A 14,485-nucleotide genomic window follows, 5' to 3' on the forward strand; every position below is an offset into this window, starting at 1 on the left:
AAGAGACAAAGTAAGCCGCCAGTTCTGGGACTCAGTGTTGGCCTTGTGGCAGTCCGGTGTCCTTAACCACCACGCCACCTGCTGGCTCCAAGTGAAATCACTTTTATTTGATGAAGAATAGCCTGAAATGAGTGAAAATACATGGCAAACCAGCCTTTAGTTGACATGAGCTATGGCTTGCCGATATCTTTAATATCTAGGTATTCGCCTTTCTTTAGTATGTTCACTTATGCAAGTATCTTATCTATCAAAATGCCATGTAGCTCTTTTTATGAGCACTGAGTATACTGAACTGTAAGATTAAACCACATTTCCTCATTTGAAATTGCTAAACTTCCTCCTCTGGACTTTCCAATGATGACCTACTGGAAAAAGAGTCAGCATGAATAAGCAAAGAGGTTGTGTACTTCTTTTCAAAGGGTGTGTTTAAAAATGAGATATCAGTCTGGGGGAAGGTCTGATACATTAACAGCATGGGGTGAGACGTTGGTCTTTGGATTTCCAACATTGACAAATTTGTCTATTTCAAATGCCCTTGAAATGTGAGCCATTTACTTACCTGCAGGGTTATTCAAGTTTGCAGTTATTACTACTTTGCAGTTATTACTGCACCCCAAAGTCCCTATTTTTCTTTCTTTCAGCTCTGTCTACCATGGTTACTATATGAGGTGTTCCAAGTCATGCTTTCTAATGAATATTGTTTATTTAGTATAAATATGTAGTTCATTGACTTTCAACCCTGGCTCTACATTAAAATCACTGGGGAAGCTAAAAACTCATACTAGTGAGCCCCACACTAGCCCAATAAAATCAGACTGTTTTGGATAGGGCTTTGGGGTATCAGTATTCTTTTAAAAACATCCCTGATGATTTTTTTGTTGTTGTTTTAAAATAATTATTTTATTGAAGTTTATTTTTTATTATTTTAATTTGACCATAGGGAGACAGAGAGAGAGAAAGAGAGAGAAGGAGGGGAGTGAGAGAGCAAACCACCAGGTCTGGAATTTGAACCACTGTCAGCCATGTGGGAGTCCAGCACCCTTAACCACCACACCGCCTGCCAGCACCCCCTGATGATTTTAATGCAGTCAGAATTGAGAACTACTGATTTAATACAATAAGCATGTATCATTTTTTGTAATCTGCATTTGTTGGAGAATTTGTTTTTAGTGATTTGAAAAACATGTGTCTGTAAGGAAATTGGACCTTCTTAGCAAGATTTCTTATAAAGGAGTTTCTTATCTTAGCTGAAACCTTTCAAGTGTACTTTCATGAAGATCTCTCCTAGCATCCTTATCATCTCAAAAGGAAAAAAAAATACTTGTCAAAATATTGACACACTGCATTCCAGAAGTTTGAGTCACATGCAGGATAAAGAACTCATTGAAATTCTCTTTAGATGTCTACAAAATTCACCTCAAACAGATTTTTGAGCGATTATTTCTCCATCATAAGCTTGGTACAGGACATTTGGCTCATTATTCTGAGTGAGAGTTAGGTTTAAGATCAGTTCGTGCCTTCTTTTTACTGTATGAGATTGGCCAAGTGTCTTTACCTCAGAACAGTGGGCCTACTCACCTCACACTGGTGTGGATGAGATAGAAATGAGAACTCTGCAAATGGTAAAGTGTGCTTTAAAGTAAACCAGTTGTTTACATCACGGTCTTCCTAAGAGAACAAGCCATTATCATTATAGTTAAAAAAAAAAAAATTAGTGTGAGAGATAAAGAAGAGAGACTTCAAGATGTTGCCAACATCCTCAATCAAACTCACTCTTTCTGGTTCCTACCCCCAGCTCCAGTGCAGGGATCTAGCTCGTCAATATTCTTCTTATCCTGGGGAACCAGCATTTAGCGTAATGGCTATGTCACTGGACTCCCACGTAGTCGATCTCAGTTCAAGTCCTGGACCCGGTGGCTTAAAACTCACACCGGGCGCTTGTGCGTGTGTGCCCAAGATCCCGAGAGGAGAATGGAGAAGGGATTGCGGCGTGACCATCCCCCCTGGGGGTGATTTCTCGCTTTCTGTCTCTCTGTCTCTCTCTGTCTGTCTGGCGAGCGCACACGCCCTATAGCGAAAAACCTCTCAAAAAAAAAAAATTCTTATCCTTTTTATTTTTCCCTTTTAGTTAGGATACAAACTGAAAGTTGTTCTGAGTAATAGGATGTTTTGCCTGTGTTTTGTCAGAATGTTTATTTTTCATGATCGGTGTAATTTCACTTCTAAAAACATTTTATCAGAAACATGATTCAAGGTTAAGCAATTAAATTTTGGATAGTTTTGAGGAAATTAGGAAAATATACATTTCTCATCAATTAATGGTGATAATGATCAATGTTGTATATGCCAATGTTTAAAATTCTTTAACTGTAGAATTACGAATATCCTAAAATTTTAGAAGAAAAATGATAAATCTTTTATATAAAGAGTCTTTGTCCTTTTTTCTTCTTCTTTATTTTTTTTTTTTGAGACATTTTTGCTATAGGGCGCGTGTGCTTGCCAGATAGAGAAAAAGAGACAAAGCGAGAAATCACCCCCCTGGGGGGAATGGCCACGTCGCAGTCCCTTCTCCTCCATTCTCCTCTTGGGATCTTGGGCACGAACACACACGCGCCCGGCGTGAGTTTTAAGCCACCGGGTGTGGGACACGAACCGCGGTCGACTATGTGGGAGTCCAGCGACATAGCCATTACGCTAACTGCTGGTCCCAAGAGTCTTTGTCTTTTATCAAAATATGGCTTTCACACAGAAAAGTGTGCATATCCTAAATGCACAGCTCAGATAATTTTCACAAAGTGAAACATCCCCGTTTGACTAGGAAAGACAATATTACCAAAACCTCAACAGTCCTACCTGCCTCTTTCCAGAAATCACTTGTCTAACAGAGTAGATTCATTCTATTTTCGAAACTAGTATATAAATTGAATCATATGGTTTGTGTTTTTCATTTCTTTTTCTTTGGTTGTAGTGGAGGAGGATAGGGATTTTTTTGCTCAGTTATTTACTATATTGCATGTTAATTCGCTCTCACTGTTATATAGTATTTCACTGGATATGTCACAATTTATCCTTCATTTGATAGATATTTTGGGTTTCCAGTTTGTGCTATTATGAATCACAGTACTATAGACATTTTTATATGTGTCTTTTGCTGGATATAGCTCTATGTGTGTGTGTGTGTGTGTGTGTGTGTATAAATTGTGTCTGTGGGTTGATACATGCACAAGTGCAATCACTGAGACATATATTCAGTAGATACTCTCAAAAACTTTTCTAATTTTTACTTCCTGTAGTAGCATGAGCATTTCAGTTGTTTCTTTTTAAATGATTATTTAATTTATTATTTTTAACCAGAGAGAGACAGAGATGAGGGGAGTAAGAAAGCAAGCCACCAGATTCAGGACTTGAACCACAATCAGCCATGTGGGACTCCAGCATCGTAACCACCACATCACCTACCAGCTCTCTCAGTTGTTTCACTTTCTTGCCACAACATAATACTAAAAATAAGTCAAGGAAATGTTATCACATTAGTAAAATAATAGAGAATTTATAGCAAGTAAATAGATGGGCAAATGGAAAGAACATAAAACATGTGAGTAACATAAACAAATACTGATGTATCAGTATTACATTAAGTGTAATACATGCATCAGTTAAAAAACTAAGAATGGGGGCCAGAAGGTGGCATGGTGGTTAAGGACACTGTACTCCCACATGGCCAACTGTGGTATAAGTCCCAGACCTGGCGACTTGCTTTCTCACTTTCCCTTTCTCTCTACTCTCTCTGTCCTACTCTGGTAAAATGAAAAGAAGTAAATGAATAAAGTTAAATAAAATAATTATTTTTAAAAAAGGACATTTTATAATAAATAAAGGAGTAGACTAATCCAGTTCTTGGTTGAAAGTTTGTGATTTTTCAGACCTGGCAATTCAATGACAAAGTCTTTCTCTAGAAGACCTCACTGGGGAAAGCCATCTCCCCCAAACCAGATTGGTGTATAGCTAATGGCACTGCAGCTCCCAAAGCGAGTTACAGTCAAGTCTCAGGCTCCCCAGGCTGGTCACACACTTACACATATCTGCATTCTTAGCCTGTAAGCCTTCATTTGGAGGCCCCTTAATTAGGCCTTCAGCAGAGACCTTTCTCAAATACCCCTGCCAAAACCATCTCAGCAGAGAAAAGGAGAACTTTGAAGACATACTTTTTTTCTACTCGACTTAATACTTTTCTACTCTTCCCTCATCCTCTTCTCCCTCTCTTCAACTACTGGGTCCATGATACTGTAGTAACCTATTTGGGGCTCCCTTGGCAGTGAGGGGACCCTATATCTGTCTCATCCACCTGACCAATGGCCCAATTCATGAGAGAAAATAAAACAGGAAACCCTTTCTCTGGTTTAGCCTCTTGCTCATAGCATTACAGTAAGCCATTACAGCTTTGACTTTTTTTTTTTTTTGGGGGGGTCTTTATTTCAGTAGACTGCTTAGACATCTTGCAGTTCAGTTGAGTGCCTGAGAGGTTAATTCACCAGGAAGATAATGTAATAATTCTAAATTTGTATACATCTAATAATGTAGCCCCAAAACACATAAAGCAAAAACTAATAGATAATTGAAAGTTATTGAAGTATGACATAGAAATACATAGCCAAGAGGGTACAGCTCAGTTATTGCAAAGTGAGCATATCAGTATATCTGAGATACACAACATTACCAGTACCTCAGAAAGCTCCCTTGAGATACCTGTCAATCACTACTCCATTACTCTTCCCTGAAGGACTGACTCTGCAACTCTGATTTCTAAAATAATAGATTAATTTTGCCCATTTAACTCTGTATAATGAAATCATCAGTATGCATTCCTTATACTTGGTTTCTTTCACTAATATTTGTTAGATATGTTATTAAACATCTCTTGTTGAATATTAACTTATTCTGTTTCATATGTTTTAGAAAATAATTATGAGAGCTTACGGGTACTAAATGTTGAAAGAAATGGAAATATTATTTATACTTATAAGGTAGGTCTATATTATTTTTATTTTAGTAAAATATACATAACAAAGTTTACTATTTTAACCATTTATATTCCGTTTTTACAGAATTCAATACTATATCTTATTGAAGGATAATGAATAAGACTTGTTGGCACCAAAGTTTTAACATATGACCTTGTTTGTGTGTGTGTGTGAGATTAAGTAGGATGATTGAAATTCAGTCTTGTGAAATGTTTACTTTTTTAAAAATCACACATCTGATACAGTACAAAACACTTTTGAATGATTTCATTTTCTAGAGGATAACTGCCAAGAAAAAGATGTTTAAACCTAATTAATATGTTAAGTTTTTATCTTTGAGAAATATTAAATATGATTACTCTGACTATTCAGAATTAGATATACTAGGAATACTACTACTACTTTTTAAAATAATTATTTAATTTTATTCATTCATTTATTTTAATTTGACCAGAGAGAGTTACACAGAGGGAGAGAGAGAGAGAGAAGGAAAGTGAGAAAGCAAGCCACCAGGTCCAGTATTTGAACTGCAGTCAGCCATGTGGGAGTGTCCAGTGCCTTAACCACCATGCCACCTGCTGGTCCCCACTACCACTTTTTTTTTTTTACATTTTCTCTGGGGTATGTGTTCTTGCCAGAGACAGACAGAGGGAGAAAAGGAGGGAAAGTGAAAAAGCAATCCTCAGAGGGCTGGCCATACTGCAATCCCTTCTCCTCCATTCTCCACTTGGGATTTTGGGTACACATACACCCATACCTAACATGTTTTTCAAGTCACCAAGTCTGGTGCTTGAACCACCCAGTTGACCTTGTGGGATCCAGTTGCCTTAACCACTGTGCCACCTGATTGGTTCTATATATGCTAAGACTGAGGCATTATTATTTAAATATGTGTTTTCAGTTTCAAGTGTTTTAAGGAAAATTTAGCTTTACTGATGCTTTTACTAGGAACAGGTGAAAGAATAATAGCTAGTCTGCTTTACATAGTAGAAGCACTGTCTTTTTTTTTTTTTTTAATTTTGGTTAAAAGAAGTTAAGTTGTGGCATGGAGGTTAAGGTGCTGGATCCCATCTGACTGATGGCACAGTTCAAGTCCCAGACTTGGTGGCTTATAAAGCATGCTGAGCATGTGTGAATGTGTGACCCAAATCCTGAGAAGTGAATGGAGAAGGGATTGTGGCATGGCTGTCCCCTCAACGTGATTTCTCACTCCTTTCCCCCAACCCACCCTCCCTACCCCTGCAAGCACATGGGCCCTAAAACCCCCTCCCCCATCCCAGCGGCCTCAAAAAAGGCTGTATCTAAGGATGTTCATTTAAAGAACTATATGACTCAAAGAGTTTTACTTACAAGAATTTTAGGGACTTCTTTTAGCCATCTGATCATCCAATGTATGTGCAAGTGTGTGTGTATAGATACTCATTTGTATTCTCTAAGAAGATACAAACATAAATACAAAGAGATTCATTCCTTTACTCATGTTCTCCCTACTAGATCTGGCCTAATCTCACTGAGCTGTACATTGTTGCTCCATTTCACGCTTTGAGCCACAATGACTAGTTCAATCATGTTTGGTCCCTTTCTGACATGTATAGCAAACTTCCCTTAGAGTGCTTATTGCTAAGATTGACTTAATTTGTGCAGGTTTGTTTAAAACCAGTAATATTCTAACTTCCTAAATAATGACATCTAATAAACATCTGGTTTATTTTTATTTTTATTCATTTAAGGATGGTAAGGGAAATGTCCTCTTTGGATTATATGATTGCCAAACCAGACAAAATAAGGTAAAAAATCAGCATATGTCATATTACTCAGTGGTTACATGCCAGCTTTCAGAGTTTGCTTCTTTCTGTATCCTCCTCTTAAAATTTTATTTAACTTAAATTTAAAAACTAAAGCATTTCTCTTAAAAGGAGAAATGGAGAAAAGATTGCTGTATGGTGTGGTGGTTAAGTGCCTGATTCCCACATGGCCAACCATGGTTCAAGTCCTGGACCTGGTGACTTGCTTTCTCACTTTCTCTTTCCATCCTTCCCAACCTCCTTCCCTCTCTCTCCATCTCTCTCTGGTGAGGACATCTGCCCAATACAAATTTTTAAAAATAATAATAATAAATAAAATTAAATAATTAAATAATTAAAAAATATCTGATACTTAAAAAAAGATTACTGTAGGATTCTAGTGTGTTCTCAGTGCTTTTTTAAGTCTATAGATACTAATAACCTTAATACTTCTGCTATTCTGTTTTTCTTAGCCTGTTCTCTCCTGTCATCTAAGACTTTCCCTTATCCTTTGGATTAGAGGGTAAGAGAGTTTAGGATGGTTGCTAATTCAGTGGTGATGGGTCTCTAGTTCCTCAATTCATATATCACATCCTCCTTCTATATGACCATTTTAATTTTCTTTAATACTCAAGGAAATGGAGTCTTGCAACATTTGGAACATTTCAAATGGCAACAACGACAACAAAATTAAGATAGAAAATTACTTGGTAAAACTCTGAGAGTAGTGTAGAAGAACTACTTGTGACAGTTTTTAAAACTTAACTAATGAAGACTTGTGTTCATGGAAATGTATATATCAGCCGTGTTTGCTATGAAAATATTTAGATTAATTAAGGTCCTTAGTAATTCAATAAAATGTAGGGGGAAAACAGTATAGAAAGTAAACACAGATACCAGAGACAGTGTGGGAAGAGAATGGGAGATGGCAGAGGGTAAGAGATAGGGAATCAAGGATGGGGGAAAAAGCAAAACATACAGGAAACAAGAAATGGAAAATTATTTGTTGACAATAACATGTTTGTTGATGTGCTTGATCGAGACAATATACAGTGTACTCTGGATGGAAAATCTCATTTTGTATGCTGTAATGATGTACGGTGAATGAATGTAAATAAATTTTAAATAAAAAACTAATGATATCATAATTGTGTAATTTGACTGAAACTTTACTTGCTCAATAATTACAACTAACATTTGAATGTTTATTATGTGTGGCAGATGTTGTACTAAATGCTTCATATAGATGGTTTCACTTGATTCTCCTAACAATCCCATGAGATAGGTATTATGATGTCTATGTTCTGATGGGGGTTGGGGGAGAGCAGTTGAATAATTTGTGCAAACTCACAGAGGTAGCAAATGGCAGAGTCAGAATTCGATCCTGGGTCAACTTTGGCTCCAAGGTCTATACTCTTAAGTTTCAATGCCAAATATGGCCTATGATAGCATACTTCTTTAAAAAAAAAAAATCTGCAACAACTTAGTATGGATAAACTAGTTCATTAATGGTTCTTTTGGTAAAAAATATTTTGCCATAATAATACCTGGTAAAAAGCTTTATGATAGCTTATATACATACAATTGTTAATTAAATAATGCTTTTGTTTTAATAGCATCTATATACCTTTGAGAAAGACTTGCAAGTTGTCAGTTGCTCTGTCAACAGTGAGAAAACTTTACTTGGTGAGTTGAACCCTTTCATTTCTACGTCTAAACTACATTTTTAATTTTTAGTTTCAAAGTGTTGGACTTTTGCAATATTTGCTTATTCTAATAAGTATAGAATCTGTAGGCTATACCTACCAGAAAAAATCTTTTCATTCTATCTTAATCTTTCACTGACAACTTCTTTGATTCCTCATTTATTTCAGATATAAAATGGTAAACTTTAGAAAGCCACTACATGGGTCAATTGCTAATGGAGGTTTTTTTTTTTTTTTTTTTTTTTTTTTTTCCCCTTTTCCCATTAGCTGCAAGTTTAGTTCAGTCTACTAAAGAAGGAAGAAGAAATGAGCTTCAACCAGGTAATCAAATTATACTTCTTAGTGCCTATTGGTAGATGAAGGTTTATTGAACCTGAAAGATGAATTTCAAACATCTTTAGAAACAGACTTCCCTTACAATGAAAAGGCAAAGATCATGTCAAGCACAAATAAGATTTCTTTTTAAATTAAAAAAATATATATATATTTAAAAGAAAACAGGAAAGTACAGAACATAATATAACAGGGACTAGTAGAAGTATTAATAAGTTGAGCACCTTAAGTCTAAATAAACATCGAGAATACACTAGAACCTTATGGCCAGAAGCTGGTAGAAAAGGTTGAGAAAGTAAAAAATACTAATTTTTCTTATATCTGGATAAGTATTGAGTAGTACCTAACACAATGTGAATAGTTTACTAATACTAAACAAAAATAAATGGTATTTGTTTGCCAAGGCCCACTTTATGTTTATTAGCTTTGTGATGCTCCCCTGCCCCTCCCACCTTTAAAAGAAATACTCTACATGATCCATCTGTCCACAATTTAACTGCATTGAATGCCTGTTGTAGTTCAGGTACAATGTATGGTGCTGGAGATACGATAGTGTTAGGGGTCTTCAAAAAAAAAAAGTTAGTGGAAATCATATTATGAAAAAATTATGCTTGGGGACCAGCAGTTAGTGTAATGGCTGTCGCTGGATTCCCATGTAGTCGACCACAGTTCGGGTTCCAGATCCGGTAACTTGAAACTCACGCTGGGCACGTGTGCGTGCGGATCCGGTAACTTGAAACTCTGGGCACGTGTGCGTGCGTGTCCAAGATCCTGAGAGGAGAATGGAGGAGAAGGGATTGTGGTGTGGCCTAACGCCCTGGGAGGTGATTTCTCGCTTTCTGTCTCTCTGTCTCTTTCTGTCTGTCTGGCGAGTGCATGTGCCCTATGGCAAAAACCTCTCCAAAAAAAAAAAAAATTATGCTTGAGTTTCTAAATTTTTTTTGGCACCAAAATGAATCATTCATTTCATTTTTATAAATGTTTTACATCTCCTGATATGTACAAGAAGTATAGTAACTTCTGTCATGGAGCTTTCAGTCTAGTTTCAGGTTTCCATCACAAATGTACACAGAAGCCAGAGAGATCATATTGGTAAAGTGATGGAGTAGAAGGAAAACCGTGGGATCAACAAAGTTTCTTTGTTTCTTTTTACTTTTGGTCAAAGGTTACATGTGCTCGCTTGAAAGAGACAGAGAGTGAGCATCCCCCAGTGGGACATGATCATGCTGCAATAATTTTTCTTCCATTTCTCCATGGAAGACCTTGGTATGTTTTTCAGACTGCCAGGGCTGGGATTGAAATCATATTTAGCCATGTGGAACTGGGGCCTCTATGCACAGTGCTTAACTGGGCCTGTTGTTTCCCTCTTTAACATAGAAACCAAGGAGTATTTTATCTCATTAGGGGGTAAAAAAAAAAAAAACGTTTAAAAGCTGTAGGGATAGGCCAACAGGTGGAATAGAAGTTAAGGCAGCTAGATCTCACATGACTGACTTTCACGGTTTGAGTCTGGAACCTGGCAGCTTGAAAAACATGCCAAGTACTTGTGTGTGCATGCACAAAACTGCAAGAGGAGCATGGAGGAGAAGGGATCGTGGCATGGCCATTACCATGCTTGCTTGCTCTCATGTGTAGCACACTTGCCCAGTGGCAAATTAAAAGCAAAACAAAGAAAGTATAGGGGCTAGTGGTAGGGTAGGGGTGCCCCATGGGAGCCACTTTTCAGCTCTCGTTTTTGTTGTTATGTGGGGCAGTAAGCCTAGTGGGACCAGCTTTTCACTTTGTTGAGAGAAGTCTGAATTTTTATATAAAAATCTAATTTGTAAAGATTGGCTCAAATATTTTTTTAAAATCCCAAGGCAATGATAATCACCCGTGGACTACCATTTTTCAACCTCGGGTGTAGTGACTCTCCTGTCCGTCTCTTACTGTTCTGATCCCGGGTACTTTCCATCTGTTCTGTTTACTTGGCACTTGAATTCCTTCTTTTGTTAGCACAGTTCCCACTCAGATATATCTGTGGTCACATGTGATGGAAAAACCCTTCGTACATACTTTCCACATGAGGCTTATGAGGCACTCCCAGGCTTCTCGTGATCCACATTTCCCAAAGAGCCCACTTAGAGTGGCAAGGGAACATGAGTCCAGTCTTCATGGTACTCTCCTGTAGTTCTCAGCAAAAGAAAAGATGCTGGTGGGCAGGAGGCTGTCCCTGAAATTTCATCATTTATGTTACTCGTCCTGACCATTCCCCTGCCATGACTTACTGAGAACTTCAACAGCCTCTGCCCTCTGTGCCATGTTCTCCTATGACCAGGTCCCTGAGTACTCACTGTGTCTATTAGAATTAGGTGCAGTGCTCACTGCAGAGGAGATGGAACTAGACTAATTTCAGCAAAATACGATCTAGGACATGGGTATCCTGACCCCTAAAACAAGGGCATGACCAAACCAGGTTATGTCCCTGCTCTGTGCTAATAAACTTTGTATCCAAGAAAGGAAAGCTGCCTGTATTCCTCAAGATTGTGAGGAACACAATCTGTGTAAATTCTGTGGACTTGCTCCCTGTGCCTCCCAGTCCCTTTGTGTACATTATTTTTTTAAGCCTTGAAAATTCCTTTTTCTTTTTAAGTTTATTTCTTCTGAGAGAGAGATTGAGAGCAAAAACCCCCAATAGAGACCTGATGCCACCATCTATACCCAGCCAGCCTTGGATCCTGGGCATATGAATGCCTCGTGTACTCAGGAAGACTCTGAAAGCAAACCTGGATCCTTTCCACGTGGATTGGCCTTGCAAGGTGTCACATTTTACTGTTGTGCTGGTCCCCAGGAAATTCCTTATTATACTGATAAGCCCAGTAGGAACTATGGTCTTTACCTGGTGTTTGCCATCTGTGCCTCATTGTCATGCATTACATATTAATGATTAGTGATTACATATATTATAAAATGCACTTTCAGATTAAGTTTATTGTAAATTTTCGTCAGCACCTGAAATTATGCTTGACTTGCCTTTATACCTTTAGTGAGGTTATCCACTTGCACTTTTAAAAGCATTGCAATGAACATGGTTATTGCATTGGACCCTTCATCACTTTACATCTTAGCTCACCATTGATGCCAACCACTGTGGTGAAACCTGCTCTGCCCAGGTGGAGTTTGACAATGCCTCATCTCAGATACTCTACTTCTCTCTGGCCTGGGCCCTTGGAAAATCTGTTGACTACCTACACATGCACAACTTGGTTGGGAATGATGATGCTCAGTAGGACAACCCATGGCCAATGAGGAAAAGGAGCTGGAGCATAAATACTTCCCCTTTCCATCTCTAATTGTGGGTAAGTCTAAACTGTGCTCCAAGCAATCCAAGCTCCATGGTGATGACTAATTCGATAGTCCCCTGTTTACTGGTGTATTCTTCTAACCTCTTTCATCTCCCCAGTACTCTGATTACAGTGATCCTCTCCTGAGACAACTTCTTGTTTTAGTGTGTGTTTTTTCTTAAGTAGGATCTAAGGCAAGGATTTGATGCCATTAGTTTATTTGGAGGATAATCCTAGGAAACACTATTGGGGGAGTATTTAAACAGAGTTCTGAAAGAAGGGAGTGAGCAAGCACATGGCTGTGGAAATAGCACATTTCTGGCAGAACAAACAGGCACACAAAGGTCCTGAGTCAGGACCTATAGTTGGTAGACTCACGTTCAAAAATAGCCAGGAGGTCAGTAAGGGAGGAGGGAATGAACAGGAGCAGAGTGGAAGGAACTGAGGCTAGAGGAAAATGTTGGTGTGGTGCAGGCAGATCCCATAGACCCAAGGAGGCCGTTGGGAAGACTTGACCTTCACTCAGTAAAATGGAAACAATGTGGGTTTGAACAGGGGAGTAGTGCTCCAAATTTAAGAAAGGATCATAGAGCTTCTGTGTGAGAAATACACTGCATGGAGGCAAGGAGAAAGCAGGGAGGCAGACTGGTCATAAAGCCATCACAACTGTCCAGTGGCATAGACTAGGTGAGTGGAGCAAGGGCTTAGTGGTTGCATTTCGATGTAGTTTGAAGATAGACTTAAGATTGGCTACTGGATTTGGTGGTAGTATATGAAAAGGAGATAAGTCAAAAATGACTGACTCCAAGGTTTTTGTCTGGAACAGGGAGTAAAGAGAAAAAAGAGAGAATGGAAAAAGTAGGAGAAGGAGTTTGTTCTTGGGCATGCTGTTTGAGATGCCTGTTAAGACATCCCAGTGGAGATGTGATGTTGGTTGTTCAGGGTACAGGCTGGGGCTGGAGATACACAGGGAGTCTTCAGTGAATGGAAGGTATGGTTAATCAAGGAAAAGTTTTATTTTGTTCAGTTAAAATTACAGGAGTGATTGGGTTGGCAGGTGGCATGGTGGTTAAGGATGCTGGACTCTCACTTGGCCAACTGTGATTCGAGTCCTGGACCTGGCGGCTTGCTCAGTCTTTCATCAAAATCGAAAAGTAATGATAAATAAATAGTTCCTTTAAAAAAAAATAAAATAAAAATTGCAGCAGTAATATAGCCAGAAAGCACCAAAGAATAAAAGCATTTTGTACTATGTTTTGTTCTTTGTGTAGGTGTTTTGGAAAGGTTTATTTTGTTTGTCCACCTGATTATACAATGTAGTTTGCCTCAAGGCTTTATTAATATTCTGTTGCTTAAGGGACCAGCAGTTAGCGTAATGGCTATGTCACAGGACTCCCATGTAGTCGACTGCGGTTCGAGTCCCAGACCTGGTGGCTTAAACTCACTCTGGGCTCGTGTGCGTGTGTGCCCAATATCCCAATAGGAGGATGGATTGCGGCGTGGCTATTCTCCCTGGGGGGTGATTTCTCACTTTCTATCTCTATCTCTCGCTGTCTTTCTGGCGAGCACACGTGCCCTGTAGCAAAAATCTTTCCAAAAAAAAATTCTGTTGCTTAAAATAAGATTTTTCTTCTGCAAATGAGACAAAACTAGTATTTTTTTTTAGCTTAAGCAAAATAAGGTTCTTTAGTGTATATATTTTACAAAATAGTTTATTTATTTATTTATTTATTTATTTATTTATTTGGAGAGCTCTTTTTTCTTTTTTTCTTTTTTTCTTTTTTTTTTTTGTTGCTATAGAGTGTGTGGGCTCGCCAGACAGACAGAGACAGAGAGACAGAAAGCGAGAAATCACCCCCCAGGAGGGATGGCCACGCCGCAATCCCTTCTCCTCCATTCTTCTCTTGGGATCTTGGGCACGCACGCACACGTGCCTGGCGTGAGTTTAAGCCGCCGGGTCCAGGACTCGAACCGTGGTCGACTACATGGGAGTCCAGCGACATAGCCATTACGCTAACTGCAGGTCCCATAAAATAGTTTTTTTAGAGAATTATTTTATTTAACTTTATTTACTTATTTATTTTAATTTGACCAGGAAGAAACAGACGAAGAGAGAGAAGGAGGGAGAGCAGGGCAGGGCAGGAAGGAAGGAGGGGAAGTGAGAAAGCAAGCTGCCAGGTCTGGGACTTGAACCGTGGTTGGCCATGTGGGAGTCCAGGGTCCTTAACCACCATGCAACCTGCCAGCCCCTACAAAGCCGTTTTTATCAATAATGCTTTTCTTCTTGGCTGTGGTCATGGGAGACTTAATGTTTTATT

At 38.6% G+C, this 14,485-nt stretch overlaps 1 protein-coding gene across 1 annotated transcript in view; it reads left to right on the forward strand.

Annotated features, from left to right (window-relative positions):
- GSAP (gamma-secretase activating protein) overlaps positions 1–14,485 on the forward strand; it is a 111,855-nt gene that overhangs the window by 8,787 nt on the left and 88,583 nt on the right. The window contains 4 exon segments of the mRNA XM_027773350.1: positions 4,957–5,024; positions 6,752–6,808; positions 8,422–8,491; positions 8,779–8,832. Of these exon segments, the coding sequence (XP_027629151.1) occupies positions 4,957–5,024; positions 6,752–6,808; positions 8,422–8,491; positions 8,779–8,832 (249 nt within the window).

The sequence above is a fragment of the Tupaia chinensis genome, unplaced genomic scaffold, assembly GCF_000334495.1.
Source record: "Tupaia chinensis unplaced genomic scaffold, TupChi_1.0 Scaffold000044_1, whole genome shotgun sequence".
Lineage (NCBI taxonomy): Eukaryota > Metazoa > Chordata > Mammalia > Scandentia > Tupaiidae > Tupaia > Tupaia belangeri.